This window comes from Stegastes partitus, unplaced genomic scaffold, assembly GCF_000690725.1.
Source record: "Stegastes partitus isolate 25-593 unplaced genomic scaffold, Stegastes_partitus-1.0.2 Scaffold260, whole genome shotgun sequence".
Classification (NCBI taxonomy): domain Eukaryota; kingdom Metazoa; phylum Chordata; class Actinopteri; family Pomacentridae; genus Stegastes; species Stegastes partitus.
The window spans coordinates 285,847-306,488 of NW_007577991.1; the positions used below are offsets into that span (position 1 = coordinate 285,847).

A 20,642-nucleotide genomic window follows, 5' to 3' on the forward strand; every position below is an offset into this window, starting at 1 on the left:
GGAACAGTTTTTTGATTCTGTTTAAATACTTGAATCCTTTCTACCATCTGGATTATATGTGGCCAGCTGATACATTGTACTGTAACGAGGAAACTAGACAGAGAAAATTGCATCCTGACAGAGTTCAGCAAAGTGTTGTCTGGTTCCCAGGTAAATGCGTCTGAAAACCAAGCAGGCGTTTAAATGATTCCTCTCAGATGCAAGTACAACTGAGTGGGTGTGCATAATGTGTTCTGTGACTCGCTGAACCCATATGTTGTGATCTATGCTGATCTGTTGTTTAGCTTGTGTTCTGTGTTTCTCTGTTGAATGTGTGTTTGAACATGTCACACAGTCTCTGCTCTGCACTTACGGTATGCCAATCTCAAACAGGTTGTTCTGGATGAGCTGCTTGCCTAACATGGTGATGCACAACTGGATGCACAGCTCCATAAGACAGCCTGCATGGGCACACTGGAGGAGAGACAGCGAACAAATGTCAGAAAGTGTGAAAGTGAGGCACAAGAGCATGAAGTAAAGGGGTGTTTAAAGAGTTGACAACAGGGATGGGAAAGTGATGTTAAAATCAGTTCAAACAATAGGAACAGAACAGTCACAGTTGTTATGTCAGATAAAACGCCGTTATCCTTTTTTGTGACATAAAATGTTATGTTGGAGTCGGAATCCAAGGCTAACGGTATGTTAAGGCTATTTTTTATATGTTCTGTTCGTTTCTCCTAAAAACCTGTTGGATAGCAAGGTTTTTGGATTGTTAAGGATTGGAATGTCAAGTCATGACTGTATATAGTTTTAGTTGCTTGATGGGATAGTTGGAATAACAGCAACCTTAGCCTTTAAGTCAGACTGTGTTTAGTGCAGTTACCTCCTCCATTCTGTATGATCCAACAACATATAAGTAGTTTCCAGGTCTCCCAACAAGCCTGTAAACAAACACAACCATCACATGAGGAAAGCAGGAAGTACGCATTATGGTCATGTCCCCTGTGTACCAATGGCTACCAGCAGTTGGCAGCAGTGCTGAGAGTATTTGATTTACTATTGAGTCATATACGTTTGATAAAAATGATTAAACTTGAAAAGCGAGCAGTGAGAGGGGGTTGTTTTACCTGCCCCTGAAAAAGGCCAAATAAACAATGGGTGTGAAGGCATTGACAAACTTCAGGATGAAAGTTTTGAAGATGAGGCGCTCCTCGAAGCTCTTGTCTGTTTTTGGCACCTCTGAAAAAAAGACGACACGAGACTTTGTTATTTCACATACACAACTCACTCAGGAGCTTTACTGTTTTTAAAGACTGTCAGAGATCCAATTGAAAAATGACACTGATTGTCTGCCATGTCTGGATCTAACTGCATTTTCAATCAACGGCTTACTTAACATCAGCCACAGTAAGCTACCAGTCAATCTGGAACAATGACAGACAAAAGCTTTGAGTGTACTGGCTTGAGTGAAAGTATTTAATTGTGCATTAATTAAACTTTTCAGTTGGAACAAAGCATCCTTTTTTCCCTTGTTGAGTTTCTTGGCCATGCTATAAATGATCAAATGATCATTGCTTATTCTTTATCCTGAAAGCTGTGTGGTTGTTTAGAGTAATTTTATATTTGTAATCATATTTGATATTTAACAATAGGATCGATATGTTGAAGAAATGAACTCAAATTAAATTCTAAAGATATTTGGTCTCTGACTTCTCATGGACGGTAAAGCTCAAAACCACCCCTTGAGACAAACACATCCGTGATTGGTTAGATGCTGATTTTAATTTGACTCCAAACCTCTTTGTATAAAAGAAAGTCACTGGAATGCAACCCGGTGCTTTCCACTATTTTATTGGCCTCTTTGTTCTTTTATGATAGGTTTTTAGTTCTTCTCTTTCTACTTTAATTGGGTTGTTTTATGTTAAGTATCAGGGTTCTTGTGTTAACTTTTATAATACAACAGTGCAAACATCTTCTATTTAACTATGAGCTTTGCCTCCTAGTATTTAACTGCGGCACTTTTTATTGCAACTATGCAAAGGTGCCGTGTTGTCTCTGTGTTCCAGAACCAACTTCTCTTGCAGATCTTCACATCTCCATATCTCCTCCTGACGTCACACACTGATCCCACAGCTTCAATATGCAACTATCACTTTTTTCTGCTAAACAGGTGAATTTAGCAACTACAATTGGCTTATCAATTCCAAAGTGAATTTAAATTGATCACCGCTCTACCAGCTGCTTCCAGTGACAATCACTGTTAATATTTAGTTTACCTGCATTCATTCATTCACTGTCTGCCGTTTGTTACGTCATTATTGTCTTATCGTTTGTTTGTAGCAGTAGTTCATAAATGTTCAGTGAATAATTATTATCAGTTCTACCGTGTATTTCTTTGTTTGGGAACTAGAGGCAAATGAAATCAGAGTTCACAACTTCTGATTATAAGATTTATCAATACTAGTAGACTTGATACATTTATGAATATTCAATCTGAAATATTCATGATGAAGGTCTCTCAGATGACCTGATTTAAAAGATCTGAGTGGAGCCCCTGATTTTAAATGAATGTACATTTTTAATCATAAAGTGTTGCTTACCCCATGTTATATATTTCATGTGCAAACTAAATAAAGCATATTCTTTACTGTAAGGTGCCTTCCAGACATATTTTAAAAACAGATTAAAAAAAAAGACTTTGTCTAATACATCGTTTTTCATTTCATTTGTAAGACATCCTTAACATGGCAACATCTCTCTGCCTCAGAAGAAAATTAAAGATATTTAATGTCTAAAGTTTACCAGTTGCATGAGATTTCATCAATAAAAAGTTCAAAGTTGCAAGAATGAGTGAGCAAGTAGAGAGTCCCCAGTAAAATTTTGTCTTTAAGAGCTTAACAGTGAAATGTGCCTCACCTAGTGTGGTGAGCCAACGGGCGATGGCGGCGTAAATTTCATCTAAGATGATGATGACGATGAGGTTGATGATGGCTGCTGTGGTTTTGACAGTGGCTCGGATGTTGGACCGTGCTGCAGGGTAGGTGCTCATGTGCAGAGCTGCCTTGATGCTAATCCGGTACAGGATGACCCCAAACACTATGGCGAACGTCACAGTAATCTAAAAGTCAGGAGACAGAGGAAAACTCTAGTGTGGCACAACAGTCAGTCAAGGTGAGAAAGAGTGATTACAGGTGTTGACATGCAAAAGCCTTCTGATAAACTCCCTTTGTTGATATTGGCAAGAATTGTACAGCAGTTATCATAACAAAGCCACACTCCAGGATGCCAAAGAAGCCTCATATATTTGCAGGTGTGCAATGAAAACAAGAAGAACTGCTCTTCTGACATGCATCATTTGAGCCTGTGTTTTACTACATTCATGCCTTTGTGTGCTGCTACACTGCAATTTTCTCTTATTCAGTCCGACAGCTCTCAACAGTTCAGTTCAGAACCATTTTACAGTGTAAAATATTGGCTGGAATCAGATTCCATTTTGGCTACTTTCAAAAGCATTTTTTTAAAAAAAAAAAGCTCTTTCTGGCTCTCTGTGTCTGCGTCTCTTTGGCTGTGCTGTGTGTGTCGTATCCCAAGTTGAGTGTTGCTGGAAAGAAAAGCACTTAACCTACGTGTCGTAAAACACCTAAAAATCTCCAAGATTTATTGATGCCTTCTTCAATGTAGGAAGATTAGTATGATTATTATGATGTCAGCTAGTACATTTGTTACATTAGCATAATACTGCATTTGTATTGTTTAGCTGGCTTCTATATGTACTGCTGCCAAACACGGACTGTAGGTCTGTAGGTCTCACATATCATGGCAGTTGCCAGGTGTTTTATTTTCTCTTCCTGAGAAAGCCTTTTACAATGAAAAAAGAATGACTAAAATACAACACGGGTTCAGCTCAGTATGTTTTTTCAGATCTGTTGGTTGTACTCAGGTGGATCAGGTTCCAGGTTCCAAAGATGGATACAAGTCAGCAGAATCATGCCCACACAGATTTTCCAGTAGCCTTCACTGTGTAGCAGACGTGTTGAATCTGCATAACAAAAGCTTTTATCTCGGTATTTTTGAAACAGCAAGCAACGCTGGCTGTTTTCTCTTTCCATATCACTGCACATTATCGACATATTCGAAATAAGGCATGGAGCTCAAAAGCTTAAACTAACCTGAAACCACCCTCAAGTATCAGATTTGAATAATTTTGAACTCCTAAAAAATGTGTCCCTGTTGACACATGCAAGTAAATTAATTTGCCAAAAAAAAAATGAACTCATCAATCATCAGCATGAGCCTACAATGTCCGGTGGATGGCACAAACTATAACATGTTTGGATGTATTTGCCAGACTGACAGACTTCTGACTTATATATGTCAGTTTTTACGAAGCAAGCGAATACCGGAAGTACAGAACGGTTACGGCTGGTGGACCTACAATTTCCATATGATATGCACTAAAGTTAAACTAAGAAATTAAATTGAGAAGGAAATGTATCTGTGAAGTTTCTCCTTATGTGCTTGATACAACCCTTTTTAAAAATCTGTTAGTACACCGTTGCCCATAAAGTTGGAATAATTTTTGTTTTCAGACACATTCCTCTTTTTATTTCTTTTTATACACATCAATAATCACTTCTGACCAGGTTCAGTGATGACATACTGAGTCCCAGTTACCAGGTGAAACCAATTCTGACTTCAGGATCTGACTGAAGAGTGGGACTTCCTGCCCACTGACACCATCAACAAGCTTGTAGACAGTATGCCACCATGTCTTAATGCACTGATCCGTGTCAGGGGTGGCCGTACTCAATATCAGTGACTAGTGACATTTAAAAAAGAGTAATATTGGGCATTCTTATGCATGAAAGCCCCTCAAATCTGTGTCTCCTGTTAAATTGACCAAGGTTGAAGAACTGAAACAAAACCCTGAATCCTATTGTTCCAAACCACTAATTCTGTTTAAGCCTGAAAACACAGTTTGCAAAAGTTAATTGTGGTAATTTTACTGTCAAAAACAAGTCACATTGTCACAATCATTTCATGAGAAAAGGAAAAAAAAATATTTTATTCCAACTTCATGTGCAACAGTGTATTTTTATTGTAGTGTGAGCCTTGACAGGGAGCCAGTATCCACAAAACAGGACCTCCCCTAAATGAAAGGTAGCCAACATTAGATGCCTGCTGTAAAAAAAAAAAGATTAATGTTTCATTAAGTCATGTAATTAGCCAGATAACTGAAGTCATCACTCTCATCGCTGCTCTGACTCGGATAACTGGTTTTTGGCAGACACTGGCAGAGTCTAGTAAAGCAGCCAAAAGTCGCATTCAGGCTTTATAAGCATTAACAAATGTTAATTGGAAGAAAGCGTCACTGCTGATATAATCTGCTGCTGGTAATGTGGAGGGATTAACCAGTGAAAGTGATCACCAGCCAGAGGAAAGACGCTGCTATAATGTTTTCTAGATGGATTACTAACAAAAAAAAAAGAATAAAAAAAAGATCATTAACAGATCAGCAAGAGATTTACTAGTGCAGGAACCAAAAAAGAAGCATTTAAACTTAGTGTTATGTTGCCAAATCTGGAGGTACATTTGAGTAGGTAAGAATATTCTATGGTTCAACTGCCACACATGTGCTGGTGGTGTAACTGTGTGGAGACTGCTGGGACTCACCATGAAGCACATCATGACCACTGTAGTCAGGTACGCTGGCATTCTGTCTGTACATGTCAGCTTCACCTTCTCATCCTAAAGCGCATACACACAAACACACACACACACAGACAGAGTGAAGCACATTAGGAACGAGGTGTCACAGTCTCATGTCTTTCTGTCAGCAGCAGCTCTCTACACTCTGGTCATGCCGTTGCACACAGCACACACCATGAACATACAGACAGTCTGTGGCTCCAGTGGAGCACAGCTAATCCCGCCTAGAGCTATTGTGTCACATTCAAGCCCAGTAAAGAACTGGGTCAGGCACTCAGGCGACTGCGTGTGTGGGTGTATTTGATGAAAAGGAAGACATGACCTTGGTACAAGACAAAAACATAAGGCTGATTAAGAACATGACCATGGCCAAAGCGGAACCTTGTCAGGAGATCGTGTTATGTTGAATGTGACGTCTTCACCCTCAGTGCTTTCTACGACATACGAACATGTTTCAGTGTTTCATCAGCACTCGCTCTACAAGGTGCTAATGAAGACACAATTAGATTTTAATCGTACACAACTCAGAGTTGCAGCTTCCTAAGAACTGTCAGCTACTGATGGTCAGTGTTTGTTTCTTGGCTGTTGCTGCTTGTCTGTACATGTGAGCGTTGGAGGATATCATATTGGAATAGACCTATCAATTCAACCTGTTAAAATAACTTAATGTGTGATGGATAAAAGGGCTATGTTATGATGACCATATGTAGTGATCAAATGAAGAAAAAAAAACAACCTCTAAAGAAAGAGCATTTTTTGGGCCTAAACAAATTACCACTCTGGTTCCTGGCCTGTACTGGCCTGAAGAGATTAAGAGAGAAAGGAATGTGTAAAGCCTTTGGTAGTTAAATTTACTACTGACATTGGTTGCAACAGGCAGCGGTTAACAAATGAGAGTCAGCCATTTAATAACTTTAAAAATAATGAATAGATTTATGAGCGATACTTTCTCTTCTGTCATTTGTGAGTCCCTTCATTTCCTCTGAGTTTGTAGTGGTTTTCTTTCCCACAAATTCACAAAAGATGGAGCACAAACTGTGACACTCTTTAGACTACAGTTGACTAAGTGCCATAATCACAAAAAAGTGGAGATGGAATGACTGAACAAAGTGGCGAGTTCAGTGTGAAACTAACTAGTTTTGACTTTTACTCTCTGACAATCAGCCTGCCCTGTTTCACATCTTCTAAAGTGCATCACGTCCTCTTGACTAATTTCCCATCTTCCAGGCAGCTGCTGATTTTGGTTCTTTTCAGCATATTATAGAAAGCCACATGCACAGACTAACAAAGAAACACTGTATTGTGTCAATAAAGGCAGAAAAGAGAAGGAATGGATAAAATTAATATAGATCTCCAAATGCTATAAAAATCTCTGAAAATGTCTTGTGGAGTGGAAATACACTCAACACGTTTGTTGCACCCCAAAGATATGCACAAGGCCTTTTAGTCATCTAACAGTGAATTTAAACTTTGTTTAGAAGAAAACTTCAACCTTCTATTTTTAAGATATGAGTCATGATGTAAATTACACAACTTCCATGTTTGCTTACTTAGATTGTCCGACAATGTGGCTTGTGGATGCAGCTCTTCTGCAGCTGACTGCATCGCTAAAGTTAGGAGAACGTTTGTAAACAATGGAACAAACCAATGGTAAGGTGACATATTATTTATCTGTCAAAGGAAAACTCAAAGATCTGAGGTTCTGCATGGAAACCATACCCAGACAAAAGTAAATGATATAAGGAAAAAAACCTTTAAGGCCTTTCTACAAGATAAAAACCCTACTTTCGGGAGGATGAACCTTTGGTGTCTGCATTTTGGACTGTCATCAACAATGACATGCAGACAGAGAAGAGTCTCTGCATACATCAGAAACTGGCTCAGACTACCTCAGCACCTTAGCAGTATCGGCCTGTATGGGAACATGGCCTTATACTGAAAAATACAAATCTTCCAAAGTAAAGCTGGACATCACTATGACCGACACTCTTGATGCCAGGTCCACAATGTTCTGTCTCCTCCAACCTCCAATCACCTTTTTTTTTTTTTTACCAACAGTAAAGGAACCAAAGAGAGCAACTGCAACAAAGGAATCAAGCCTATTGGATACAGCCTGAGGCTATAAAATCAAAGGTCAATCTAGACCAGAGCCTCACCTTCCCACGAGAGATCATTACAACCAGATCTCAGGCTGGTCCAGTGGCAGCCTCACAACGAGCTTTGTTCATCAAAGAGCTCACAGTGCTATGGCAGTATTCACCTGGAGGAGTGTATGAATTCAAAAAGCTAAAACAACTGAAACACATCTGCGTGTCGACTGCAGGTGCTTTGTGGCCAGGTCAGCAACCAGGCTTCTAAAAGGAATAAGAATCTGAGGAAAAGGCCTATATCAGAGCCAGAGGCTGCTGAGCAAAGCAGCAACTGGCTTTGGTGGACAGTAAGGGTAAGAACTGGGCTGCTAGATGCTCATCAGCTAGCAGTTGGTGAAAAAGCATAGGGGGGCACACTGGGGAGGCCAGGTTTCTCTGTTGAGCCCTCTGGAATGTCGTGGGCCAATTAACAGAAATTGAGTAAACAAGGTGCCCATCTGATGACGCCAGTGAGGCTTCTACAATGGCCCCCACTGTTGCATGGAACAAAATATTAAGGATAGTAGATGCCTGGCTAATGAGTCAAAAAGTCCTGCTGCTACATTTTAAACCAACTATAGACAGGTAAAGTTTCCTTGTTGTTTGTCAATGCTCATGTTGTCCCTCCCTCACCCAACAGGTCAAGGCAGTCGAGGCAAGTGCTTGCTCAAATGGAAGCGTTGGGTTTCTCTCAGTTGTATTGTAAGGTCAAATACATACTTACATGTATTTATATTGTAAGGTTTAACATTTGAAGTGCCTTCAGATGACTATATCTACTTATACATTCTGTCAGTCATGTGACTTTGTAACATTCATCTTCTATCTCTAATGGAAAGCACTTTAGGTCAACTACTGTTGTTCTAAATGTGTTATTCAAATAAAGGTTACTTAAATTGACTTAATGATCTCAGTAAAGCATTTACTGCTACCCCCACTCAAGGAAAGATTGCTGATTAAAATACAGGACTGTAAAAATAAGTTCACCTGTGATGGGTGATGCGAAAGTGTGGATAATGATGACAACAAAAGAAATGTATAAACACACAAGAAAATGAGTGTGTGTGTGTGTGTGTGTGTGTGTGTGTGTGTGTATGTATGTATGTGTAAAGTCGAAAAAGAATAAAATATTCATCATACAACTTGTTTTCAAAAAAACACTGAATACATAAAATGATAAGTCTGTCATGTAAGATGGCTCTACATACTACTGCTTCTTTAGACCTCTCACGTGACTGCAGGTATGGATTCAATAGATGAAAATAACACAGCTTTAGTTTTACCTTTGGGATTGAATGCTCCTGTTTCATTGTCTTTTGCATAACCCGGAACTCGTACTCTGCTCGGTTGTGGTCCTGGAAGAGAAATCAGTTTGCTTGTTACATTTTCTGACACAAACATTTGTCCCCAAGCAGGAAGTGTTCAAGACATTAACCAGTAAGGAAGATCCTGAAGGGGTTTCAGAATGAAGACAGCGATGAAATGAACAGCCTGCATGAAGTTTTGAAAAATGAGCACTTTATTTTTCAGTTTTAGCATCGTGCTCTGTGCAAGAAAAGAAAGAAATGCATCATTGTACCATGAAAGGATTAAGTGGAGTGAAACTAACTGTGCAGTATACAGTTGGAGTTGTGATGCTGCAGTTTATTGTGCGCAACAATAATATAAGTAACAGTTTATAATGAAACATGTACCTTTTAACCTTTGCAATGACTTTAAAATAACAGCCAAACAGCTGTGTCCTGTGCAGATTGTTTTAGTGTTTAGCCTGCATTAACACAAAGAATGGCATCAATAGGAAGAATGCCAGCAAACCATTTACAGTGAAGAAAGAACAAACCAACAACCTGTCATACTCCACTGTCATTTACTAAGGCATTTAGGCTGCTCTGGAAAAAAAATACAGCTATGCTTTTAGACAGAAACAGATGCACCTGATTAATAAGACCAGAGTTTCCAACTTGGGAAATCTAGCTCAAGGGATATTTGGATGATATTTTGTGAGGTTAAGATAAAAGATGGTGATGGTAGCAGACATAATTGATTTCAAATATCAGATCCATCTGATTATGTGGTAGACAAAGTAAATCTGAGTCTCCACGCCTAAATCTGCTATTAACCATGCAAGAAACAAATCTCCACATGACTAGTACTCCTGTCAAATAATCCTTTCATGGTGAGGAATATACGATCACATGTCCATGGAATATGCAGCCAGAAGTAAATGGATGTGTACCCATGTAACAGTAACAGCATAACAGTCTGCAGAAAGCCCACAGGACTTAAGAGGTGCTGTGTGTGAAGAGGAAACTGCATCACTAGAAAACAAAGCTGAGGGTTAGACAGTCACTTTTTGCCTGAGGGTCCATGTGTCACGGTAATGTACAGGCAGACAGACAGACAGACAGACAGACAGTGAAAACAGACAGATAAAAAGACCCAAAAGCAGATAAAAGCTGACTAGACGGCGCAAACAAAGATCTTGTCCAGTATAGACTCCAGCCAGCTGCAGGCAGAAAAATGATTTGAAGTGTATAAAATGAAGCTGTTTTTATGTGGGCAGATATTTGAGCCATTTGTGCTCTGACTCAGACTAGTCCAAACTAACAAACTACCTATTTGTGAGCAAACAACTATTTACATGCCATCAATAACAGGGTCATCAGTAGCATGAATATTATTATTTAGAGTTGAGTTTTTGGGCACCTGATGAATGCAAATCTAATGTTCGCTCCCCTCTGAACTCTGATTTGGTCCACCACTTTTTCTCTGTCTTTTTAGTTGCAAAATGACAATGACAACAGTCAGACTGAACTAAAACAGAAAATCTGTAGCTGTAGAGCCAGAACAAACAGCTGAAAAGTTATTAAATCATTTTGTGGTTCCATCCCAAACTCCTTTCAAATTACACACTCACTTTTTACTAACAATGCTGAATGGTGCAGCTTTTAAGTTCTTAAAATGCAAAGGATTACACTGACTTACCCTTATAAAAAAGGGAAAATTCCAAACATCTACCTATATCTTTGTTTTTTGGGAGGGTTCTGTTTCAGGCTGGACTTTGGAGAAACATATCAGCAGGTTTTGGAGAAATGTATGTGTTTGACATACCATTGTCTTCCGGACCACATGTCCATGTGGTCCACATCAGGGGTAAATGTGAGCTGAGCTTGTGCTGGAACAAGATCAAATGTGGACCTCATATTTTAGTAGCATAGGTACTGCATAGTGCTACATGCTTTTGCGGGTTCATGCAGTTTCTTGTGTAGCCTCTGCTGTTACTCAGCCATTAGTCAAGGACCTGGAGACTTCGATCAATAAGAGCTAAAACAGGTAATTATCAAGTCAACTCTATGCAGCTCAACTGTCTTTAATTAGTGTGTGCAGCTCATTGGTGCTTTGTGTCAGGAAGAAAAGGAAGGAACGCAAGCAGCTAGTGTGGGGGATGACTATAAATCCCACTTTATATTTGACTGTAAATCTGCATTATACATTTACTTCACTCTGTGTGCTGTTTGTCTTATGTGTATGAAGGGAACCACTGTGTCTGTTTAAAATGGGAACATCGAAAATCAAAGTCAGGGAAAAAATAAGACACAGGAGATGTGAGTCTGCAAGTCAACATGTGTCCTGTCAGCTCTGCTGCCATCAGCAGACATAAACATCCGCAACAGTACTGTGCTGAACAGCAGCATGAACAAGAGGCCACAGCATGAGGATGGACCTCACAGAGACAGAGAGGAGCTACAGGTTAAATATTGTACTGAGCAAAGACACAAGGAGGATGTCAAGTGAAAAGACCTGAGGCAGATGGTTAGACACCTTGAGGGAGAGAAGATTAGTATTTGGTAACAGCAGCTGCAGAATGGATCTGAAACAGTGAGTCCAAAAGAAAGAATGTAAGTTTAACAGCAAGAAATAAAGCAAGTTGGATCCAAACCTTATGTTCCTCCTGTGAAACACAGCACACACATGAAAACACAAGAACAAGATGAGAGTGAACAGTGTGTAGAGACTAAAACATTTCCATGTCACATTTAGATCAATACAGACTCTTAATAAAAACAAAAAGGCTNTAATGTTTCATTAAGTCATGTAATTAGCCAGATAACTGAAGTCATCACTCTCATCGCTGCTCTGACTCGGATAACTGGTTTTTGGCAGACACTGGCAGAGTCTAGTAAAGCAGCCAAAAGTCGCATTCAGGCTTTATAAGCATTAACAAATGTTAATTGGAAGAAAGCGTCACTGCTGATATAATCTGCTGCTGGTAATGTGGAGGGATTAACCAGTGAAAGTGATCACCAGCCAGAGGAAAGACGCTGCTATAATGTTTTCTAGATGGATTACTAACAAAAAAAAAAGAATAAAAAAAAGATCATTAACAGATCAGCAAGAGATTTACTAGTGCAGGAACCAAAAAAGAAGCATTTAAACTTAGTGTTATGTTGCCAAATCTGGAGGTATATTTGAGTAGGTAAGAATATTCTATGGTTCAACTGCCACACATGTGCTGGTGGTGTAACTGTGTGGAGACTGCTGGGACTCACCATGAAGCACATCATGACCACTGTAGTCAGGTACGCTGGCATTCTGTCTGTACATGTCAGCTTCACCTTCTCATCCTAAAGCGCATACACACAAACACACACACACACAGACAGAGTGAAGCACATTAGGAACGAGGTGTCACAGTCTCATGTCTTTCTGTCAGCAGCAGCTCTCTACACTCTGGTCATGCCGTTGCACACAGCACACACCATGAACATACAGACAGTCTGTGGCTCCAGTGGAGCACAGCTAATCCCGCCTAGAGCTATTGTGTCACATTCAAGCCCAGTAAAGAACTGGGTCAGGCACTCAGGCGACTGCGTGTGTGGGTGTATTTGATGAAAAGGAAGACATGACCTTGGTACAAGACAAAAACATAAGGCTGATTAAGAACATGACCATGGCCAAAGCGGAACCTTGTCAGGAGATCGTGTTATGTTGAATGTGACGTCTTCACCCTCAGTGCTTTCTACGACATACGAACATGTTTCAGTGTTTCATCAGCACTCGCTCTACAAGGTGCGAATGAAGACACAATTAGATTTTAATCGTACACAACTCAGAGTTGCAGCTTCCTAAGAACTGTCAGCTACTGATGGTCAGTGTTTGTTTCTTGGCTGTTGCTGCTTGTCTGTACATGTGAGCGTTGGAGGATATCATATTGGAATAGACCTATCAATTCAACCTGTTAAAATAACTTAATGTGTGATGGATAAAAGGGCTATGTTATGATGACCATATGTAGTGATCAAATGAAGAAAAAAAAACAACCTCTAAAGAAAGAGCATTTTTTGGGCCGAAACAAATTACCACTCTGGTTCCTGGCCTGTACTGGCCTGAAGAGATTAAGAGAGAAAGGAATGTGTAAAGCCTTTGGTAGTTAAATTTACTACTGACATTGGTTGCAACAGGCAGCGGTTAACAAATGAGAGTCAGCCATTTAATAACTTTAAAAATAATGAATAGATTTATGAGCGATACTTTCTCTTCTGTCATTTGTGAGTCCCTTCATTTCCTCTGAGTTTGTAGTGGTTTTCTTTCCCACAAATTCACAAAAGATGGAGCACAAACTGTGACACTGTGACACTCTTTAGACTACAGTTGACTAAGTGCCATAATCACAAAAAAGTGGAGATTGAATGACTGAACAAAGTGGCGAGTTCAGTGTGAAACTAACTAGTTTTGACTTTTACTCTCTGACAATCAGCCTGCCCTGTTTCACATCTTCTAAAGTGCATCACGTCCTCTTGACTAATTTCCCATCTTCCAGGCAGCTGCTGATTTTGGTTCTTTTCAGCATATTATAGAAAGCCACATGCACAGACTAACAAAGAAACACTGTATTGTGTCAATAAAGGCAGAAAAGAGAAGGAATGGATAAAATTAATATAGATCTCCAAATGCTATAAAAATCTCTGAAAATGTCTTGTGGAGTGGAAATACACTCAACACGTTTGTTGCACCCCAAAGATATGCACAAGGCCTTTTAGTCATCTAACAGTGAATTTAAACTTTGTTTAGAAGAAAACTTCAACCTTCTATTTTTAAGATATGAGTCATGATGTAAATTACACAACTTCCATGTTTGCTTACTTAGATTGTCCGACAATGTGGCTTGTGGATGCAGCTCTTCTGCAGCTGACTGCATCGCTAAAGTTAGGAGAACGTTTGTAAACAATGGAACAAACCAATGGTAAGGTGACATATTATTTATCTGTCAAAGGAAAACTCAAAGATCTGAGGTTCTGCATGGAAACCATACCCAGACAAAAGTAAATGATATAAGGAAAAAAACCTTTAAGGCCTTTCTACAAGATAAAAACCCTACTTTCGGGAGGATGAACCTTTGGTGTCTGCATTTTGGACTGTCATCAACAATGACATGCAGACAGAGAAGAGTCTCTGCATACATCAGAAACTGGCTCAGACTACCTCAGCACCTTAGCAGTATCGGCCTGTATGGGAACATGGCCTTATACTGAAAAATACAAATCTTCCAAAGTAAAGCTGGACATCACTATGACCGACACTCTTGATGCCAGGTCCACAATGTTCTGTCTCCTCCAACCTCCAATCACCTTTTTTTTTTTTTTACCAACAGTAAAGGAACCAAAGAGAGCAACTGCAACAAAGGAATCAAGCCTATTGGATACAGCCTGAGGCTATAAAATCAAAGGTCAATCTAGACCAGAGCCTCACCTTCCCACGAGAGATCATTACAACCAGATCTCAGGCTGGTCCAGTGGCAGCCTCACAACGAGCTTTGTTCATCAAAGAGCTCACAGTGCTATGGCAGTATTCACCTGGAGGAGTGTATGAATTCAAAAAGCTAAAACAACTGAAACACATCTGCGTGTCGACTGCAGGTGCTTTGTGGCCAGGTCAGCAACCAGGCTTCTAAAAGGAATAAGAATCTGAGGAAAAGGCCTATATCAGAGCCAGAGGCTGCTGAGCAAAGCAGCAACTGGCTTTGGTGGACAGTAAGGGTAAGAACTGGGCTGCTAGATGCTCATCAGCTAGCAGTTGGTGAAAAAGCATAGGGGGGCACACTGGGGAGGCCAGGTTTCTCTGTTGAGCCCTCTGGAATGTCGTGGGCCAATTAACAGAAATTGAGTAAACAAGGTGCCCATCTGATGACGCCAGTGAGGCTTCTACAATGGCCCCCACTGTTGCATGGAACAAAATATTAAGGATAGTAGATGCCTGGCTAATGAGTCAAAAAGTCCTGCTGCTACATTTTAAACCAACTATAGACAGGTAAAGTTTCCTTGTTGTTTGTCAATGCTCATGTTGTCCCTCCCTCACCCAACAGGTCAAGGCAGTCGAGGCAAGTGCTTGCTCAAATGGAAGCGTTGGGTTTCTCTCAGTTGTATTGTAAGGTCAAATACATACTTACATGTATTTATATTGTAAGGTTTAACATTTGAAGTGCCTTCAGATGACTATATCTACTTATACATTCTGTCAGTCATGTGACTTTGTAACATTCATCTTCTATCTCTAATGGAAAGCACTTTAGGTCAACTACTGTTGTTCTAAATGTGTTATTCAAATAAAGGTTACTTAAATTGACTTAATGATCTCAGTAAAGCATTTACTGCTACCCCCACTCAAGGAAAGATTGCTGATTAAAATACAGGACTGTAAAAATAAGTTCACCTGTGATGGGTGATGCGAAAGTGTGGATAATGATGACAACAAAAGAAATGTATAAACACACAAGAAAATGAGTGTGTGTGTGTGTGTGTGTGTGTGTGTGTGTGTGTATGTATGTATGTGTAAAGTCGAAAAAGAATAAAATATTCATCATACAACTTGTTTTCAAAAAAACACTGAATACATAAAATGATAAGTCTGTCATGTAAGATGGCTCTACATACTACTGCTTCTTTAGACCTCTCACGTGACTGCAGGTATGGATTCAATAGATGAAAATAACACAGCTTTAGTTTTACCTTTGGGATTGAATGCTCCTGTTTCATTGTCTTTTGCATAACCCGGAACTCGTACTCTGCTCGGTTGTGGTCCTGGAAGAGAAATCAGTTTGCTTGTTACATTTTCTGACACAAACATTTGTCCCCAAGCAGGAAGTGTTCAAGACATTAACCAGTAAGGAAGATCCTGAAGGGGTTTCAGAATGAAGACAGCGATGAAATGAACAGCCTGCATGAAGTTTTGAAAAATGAGCACTTTATTTTTCAGTTTTAGCATCGTGCTCTGTGCAAGAAAAGAAAGAAATGCATCATTGTACCATGAAAGGATTAAGTGGAGTGAAACTAACTGTGCAGTATACAGTTGGAGTTGTGATGCTGCAGTTTATTGTGCGCAACAATAATATAAGTAACAGTTTATAATGAAACATGTACCTTTTAACCTTTGCAATGACTTTAAAATAACAGCCAAACAGCTGTGTCCTGTGCAGATTGTTTTAGTGTTTAGCCTGCATTAACACAAAGAATGGCATCAATAGGAAGAATGCCAGCAAACCATTTACAGTGAAGAAAGAACAAACCAACAACCTGTCATACTCCACTGTCATTTACTAAGGCATTTAGGCTGCTCTGGAAAAAAAATACAGCTATGCTTTTAGACAGAAACAGATGCACCTGATTAATAAGACCAGAGTTTCCAACTTGGGAAATCTAGCTCAAGGGATATTTGGATGATATTTTGTGAGGTTAAGATAAAAGATGGTGATGGTAGCAGACATAATTGATTTCAAATATCAGATCCATCTGATTATGTGGTAGACAAAGTAAATCTGAGTCTCCACGCCTAAATCTGCTATTAACCATGCAAGAAACAAATCTCCACATGACTAGTACTCCTGTCAAATAATCCTTTCATGGTGAGGAATATACGATCACATGTCCATGGAATATGCAGCCAGAAGTAAATGGATGTGTACCCATGTAACAGTAACAGCATAACAGTCTGCAGAAAGCCCACAGGACTTAAGAGGTGCTGTGTGTGAAGAGGAAACTGCATCACTAGAAAACAAAGCTGAGGGTTAGACAGTCACTTTTTGCCTGAGGGTCCATGTGTCACGGTAATGTACAGGCAGACAGACAGACAGACAGACAGACAGTGAAAACAGACAGATAAAAAGACCCAAAAGCAGATAAAAGCTGACTAGACGGCGCAAACAAAGATCTTGTCCAGTATAGACTCCAGCCAGCTGCAGGCAGAAAAATGATTTGAAGTGTATAAAATGAAGCTGTTTTTATGTGGGCAGATATTTGAGCCATTTGTGCTCTGACTCAGACTAGTCCAAACTAACAAACTACCTATTTGTGAGCAAACAACTATTTACATGCCATCAATAACAGGGTCATCAGTAGCATGAATATTATTATTTAGAGTTGAGTTTTTGGGCACCTGATGAATGCAAATCTAATGTTCGCTCCCCTCTGAACTCTGATTTGGTCCACCACTTTTTCTCTGACTTTTTAGTTGCAAAATGACAATGACAACAGTCAGACTGAACTAAAACAGAAAATCTGTAGCTGTAGAGCCAGAACAAACAGCTGAAAAGTTATTAAATCATTTTGTGGTTCCATCCCAAACTCCTTTCAAATTACACACTCACTTTTTACTAACAATGCTGAATGGTGCAGCTTTTAAGTTCTTAAAATGCAAAGGATTACACTGACTTACCCTTATAAAAAAGGGAAAATTCCAAACATCTACCTATATCTTTGTTTTTTGGGAGGGTTCTGTTTCAGGCTGGACTTTGGAGAAACATATCAGCAGGTTTTGGAGAAATGTATGTGTTTGACATACCATTGTCTTCCGGACCACATGTCCATGTGGTCCACATCAGGGGTAAATGTGAGCTGAGCTTGTGCTGGAACAAGATCAAATGTGGACCTCATATTTTAGTAGCATAGGTACTGCATAGTGCTACATGCTTTTGCGGGTTCATGCAGTTTCTTGTGTAGCCTCTGCTGTTACTCAGCCATTAGTCAAGGACCTGGAGACTTCGATCAATAAGAGCTAAAACAGGTAATTATCAAGTCAACTCTATGCAGCTCAACTGTCTTTAATTAGTGTGTGCAGCTCATTGGTGCTTTGTGTCAGGAAGAAAAGGAAGGAACGCAAGCAGCTAGTGTGGGGGATGACTATAAATCCCACTTTATATTTGACTGTAAATCTGCATTATACATTTACTTCACTCTGTGTGCTGTTTGTCTTATGGGTATGAAGGGAACCACTGTCTGTTTAAAATGGGAACATCGAAAATCAAAGTCAGGGAAAAAATAAGACACAGGAGATGTGAGTCTGCAAGTCAACATGTGTCCTGTCAGCTCTGCTGCCATCAGCAGACATAAACATCAGCAACAGTACTGTGCTGAACAGCAGCATGAACAAGAGGCCACAGCATGAGGATGGACCTCACAGAGACAGAGAGGAGCTACAGGTTAAATATTGTACTGAGCAAAGACACAAGGAGGATGTCAAGTGAAAAGACCTGAGGCAGATGGTTAGACACCTTGAGGGAGAGAAGATTAGTATTTGATAACAGCAGCTGCAGAATGGATCTGAAACAGTGAGTCCAAAAGAAAGAATGTAAGTTTAACAGCAAGAAATAAAGCAAGTTGGATCCAAACCTTATGTTCCTCCTGTGAAACACAGCACACACATGAAAACACAAGAACAAGATGAGAGTGAACAGTGTGTAGAGACTAAAACATTTCCATGTCACATTTAGATCAATACAGACTCTTAATAAAAACAAAAAGGCTCTAATGAAAAGGAAAGCACTGCTCCATTTCATCATGATTAAAAAAAAAAAAAAAAGAACATCCAGTACTGATGTCTGAGGCTGAGATGTTTGTGTGGGAACCTTTCTGCTGAGTGCTGACTCACTACAGAGCAGAGACAGAGGAGTTACATTCATATTCATATCCTGACCTGTGCCTTTATGTTAGCCTTAATACTTTGTGAATGTGCTTTTAGGTTAAAGGCAGTGAAAAATGTCAATATTCTGTTCATGGTAATGAAATTACTAAAATTATTCTACACAAATTGATGGTGACGTTCACAAAGCCTGAAACTAAATTTAGGGATTCTGGAGGTAGAGGCAGACCTACAAGGAGGGACTGGCTGCTGGTTCTGAAAGTTTCCCCTAATTATGACTTCCCATTTCAAATTAATATTTTATACAATATCCACAGTGTAATGCAGTCTGCTCATGTAATGATATTTTACATAGCTGACATCTTAAAATACAGCGACACTCATAAACCTTGGCTGCTGTTGCTGTTCAGAAGTAACAAAATCTTACCATGTGAGACTGGAGGTTGTTGCACCATAGTTAATGCCTACCTATGAGTTTTTATGTAAGCAGGCTTGTACCTTGTCATTTTCTCTCACAAGACAGACATGTTTGTATTGATTACAAGCAAGACTTTCATGTTAAAACCTAACACTGACATTGGCAGAAATGACTGTCAGTTTTACTTCCAGAACCAGGGGCACCAGAAAGAGCTCCTCTAACTGACAGTATTTATATGAACTTTAGTGGCCATAAATTTAAATGACACATTCAGCATTTTCTGTACGTTTCCAGTTTTCCCATCAGCTATTTATTTTAATTCATTGTAGAATTGTGTAGAAAATGAACTTGCAGAGACTTGCAGTTTACTAGTTAATCCACCACAAAACCTCATGTCGGCTTTGATTGTGGTCAAAGCCACATTGCCAAATCAGCCATGATGAAGTAAAGATTAATTAAAGTGATTATTAAAGCTACACTGCCTACACCACAGCAGCACACATTAACAAGCATGTCAAGACTCAAACTGTTTTTACAGCAAACTGAAATGAAAACAGAACAATAGGTTGATGATGCAAAATGTTAAGTCGAAAGGATTTGTAGTTAATGGATTAAGCTCAACATGATTATGGTCCCAGAATATGATTAACTTTTCTGTTTGGTAACACAACGAATGATCAGGGCACTGATATTCATTATGAATCACACTATTTGTACAACAGTGACTGAGTTGACTTTTCATTAAGTGTCTTCAAAATGTAGTCAAACAAAAGTGACATTTTGTTACGCACGATTGATACCCCTCCCACATGCTAATCAGACATCTAACTTTCAGGAAGAAACCAAATAGTCATGTTTCCTGAAACTCCTGTTTTCAGCCATGCATCACACGTGTGTGTCTTTAAACACGTACTGTACATACATAAGGCTATTTGTGGCGTTATCTCACCTCCTCCTCCTCTCCAAAACCTGTCAGGTCCCAGATATAGTTGAGTCGCATCTGTCGCCTCTTCCAGTGCTCCATGAAGAGAACAGCTACATAAGCAAGCATACACAGCAAACTGAACACAGGCTCAAACAGCAGAAGCTACATGTCTCTGCTCATAATATCACCATCAATGAATGACCAAGGATAAGGGCTGTGAACATTTCATACTGTCAGTTTTTTTGTCCACATGTTATCCGTTTCACAAATACACAAATTGTATTTATAAAAATGAGCAATCATTAACTGTGAGTAACTGTGATACCGTCACTTTTGCACTTTGTACATTTTACACTCCTGTGAAGAAGGTTCCTGCAAGTAAACAAAATTACTTTAAACCAATAGAAAGAGCGTGTTTATTTGATGTTAAATTGTTGGTGATTGATAACACTTGTGACTAATTTTCAGCTTAAACCTACTTTAATCACTATGGGGATTGCAGTGTTTACAATAATCCTTAAGTTTACTATACTACAAGAAGACATACACATAAGGCTGCATAAGGCTGACA

The 20,642-nt window shown here is 39.4% G+C and overlaps 1 protein-coding gene across 1 annotated transcript in view; it reads right to left on the reverse strand.

Annotated features, from left to right (window-relative positions):
• ano1a (anoctamin 1, calcium activated chloride channel a) overlaps positions 1-20,642 on the reverse strand; it is a 73,033-nt gene that overhangs the window by 14,826 nt on the left and 37,565 nt on the right. The window contains exons 13-20 of the mRNA XM_008282154.1: positions 20,096-20,181; positions 14,164-14,172; positions 9,101-9,172; positions 5,653-5,727; positions 2,896-3,097; positions 1,107-1,218; positions 863-920; positions 353-453 (exon numbers count right to left, since the gene is read on the reverse strand). Of these exons, the coding sequence (XP_008280376.1) occupies positions 353-453; positions 863-920; positions 1,107-1,218; positions 2,896-3,097; positions 5,653-5,727; positions 9,101-9,172; positions 14,164-14,172; positions 20,096-20,181 (715 nt within the window). The remainder of the gene's footprint in view (positions 1-352; positions 454-862; positions 921-1,106; positions 1,219-2,895; positions 3,098-5,652; positions 5,728-9,100; positions 9,173-14,163; positions 14,173-20,095; positions 20,182-20,642) is intronic.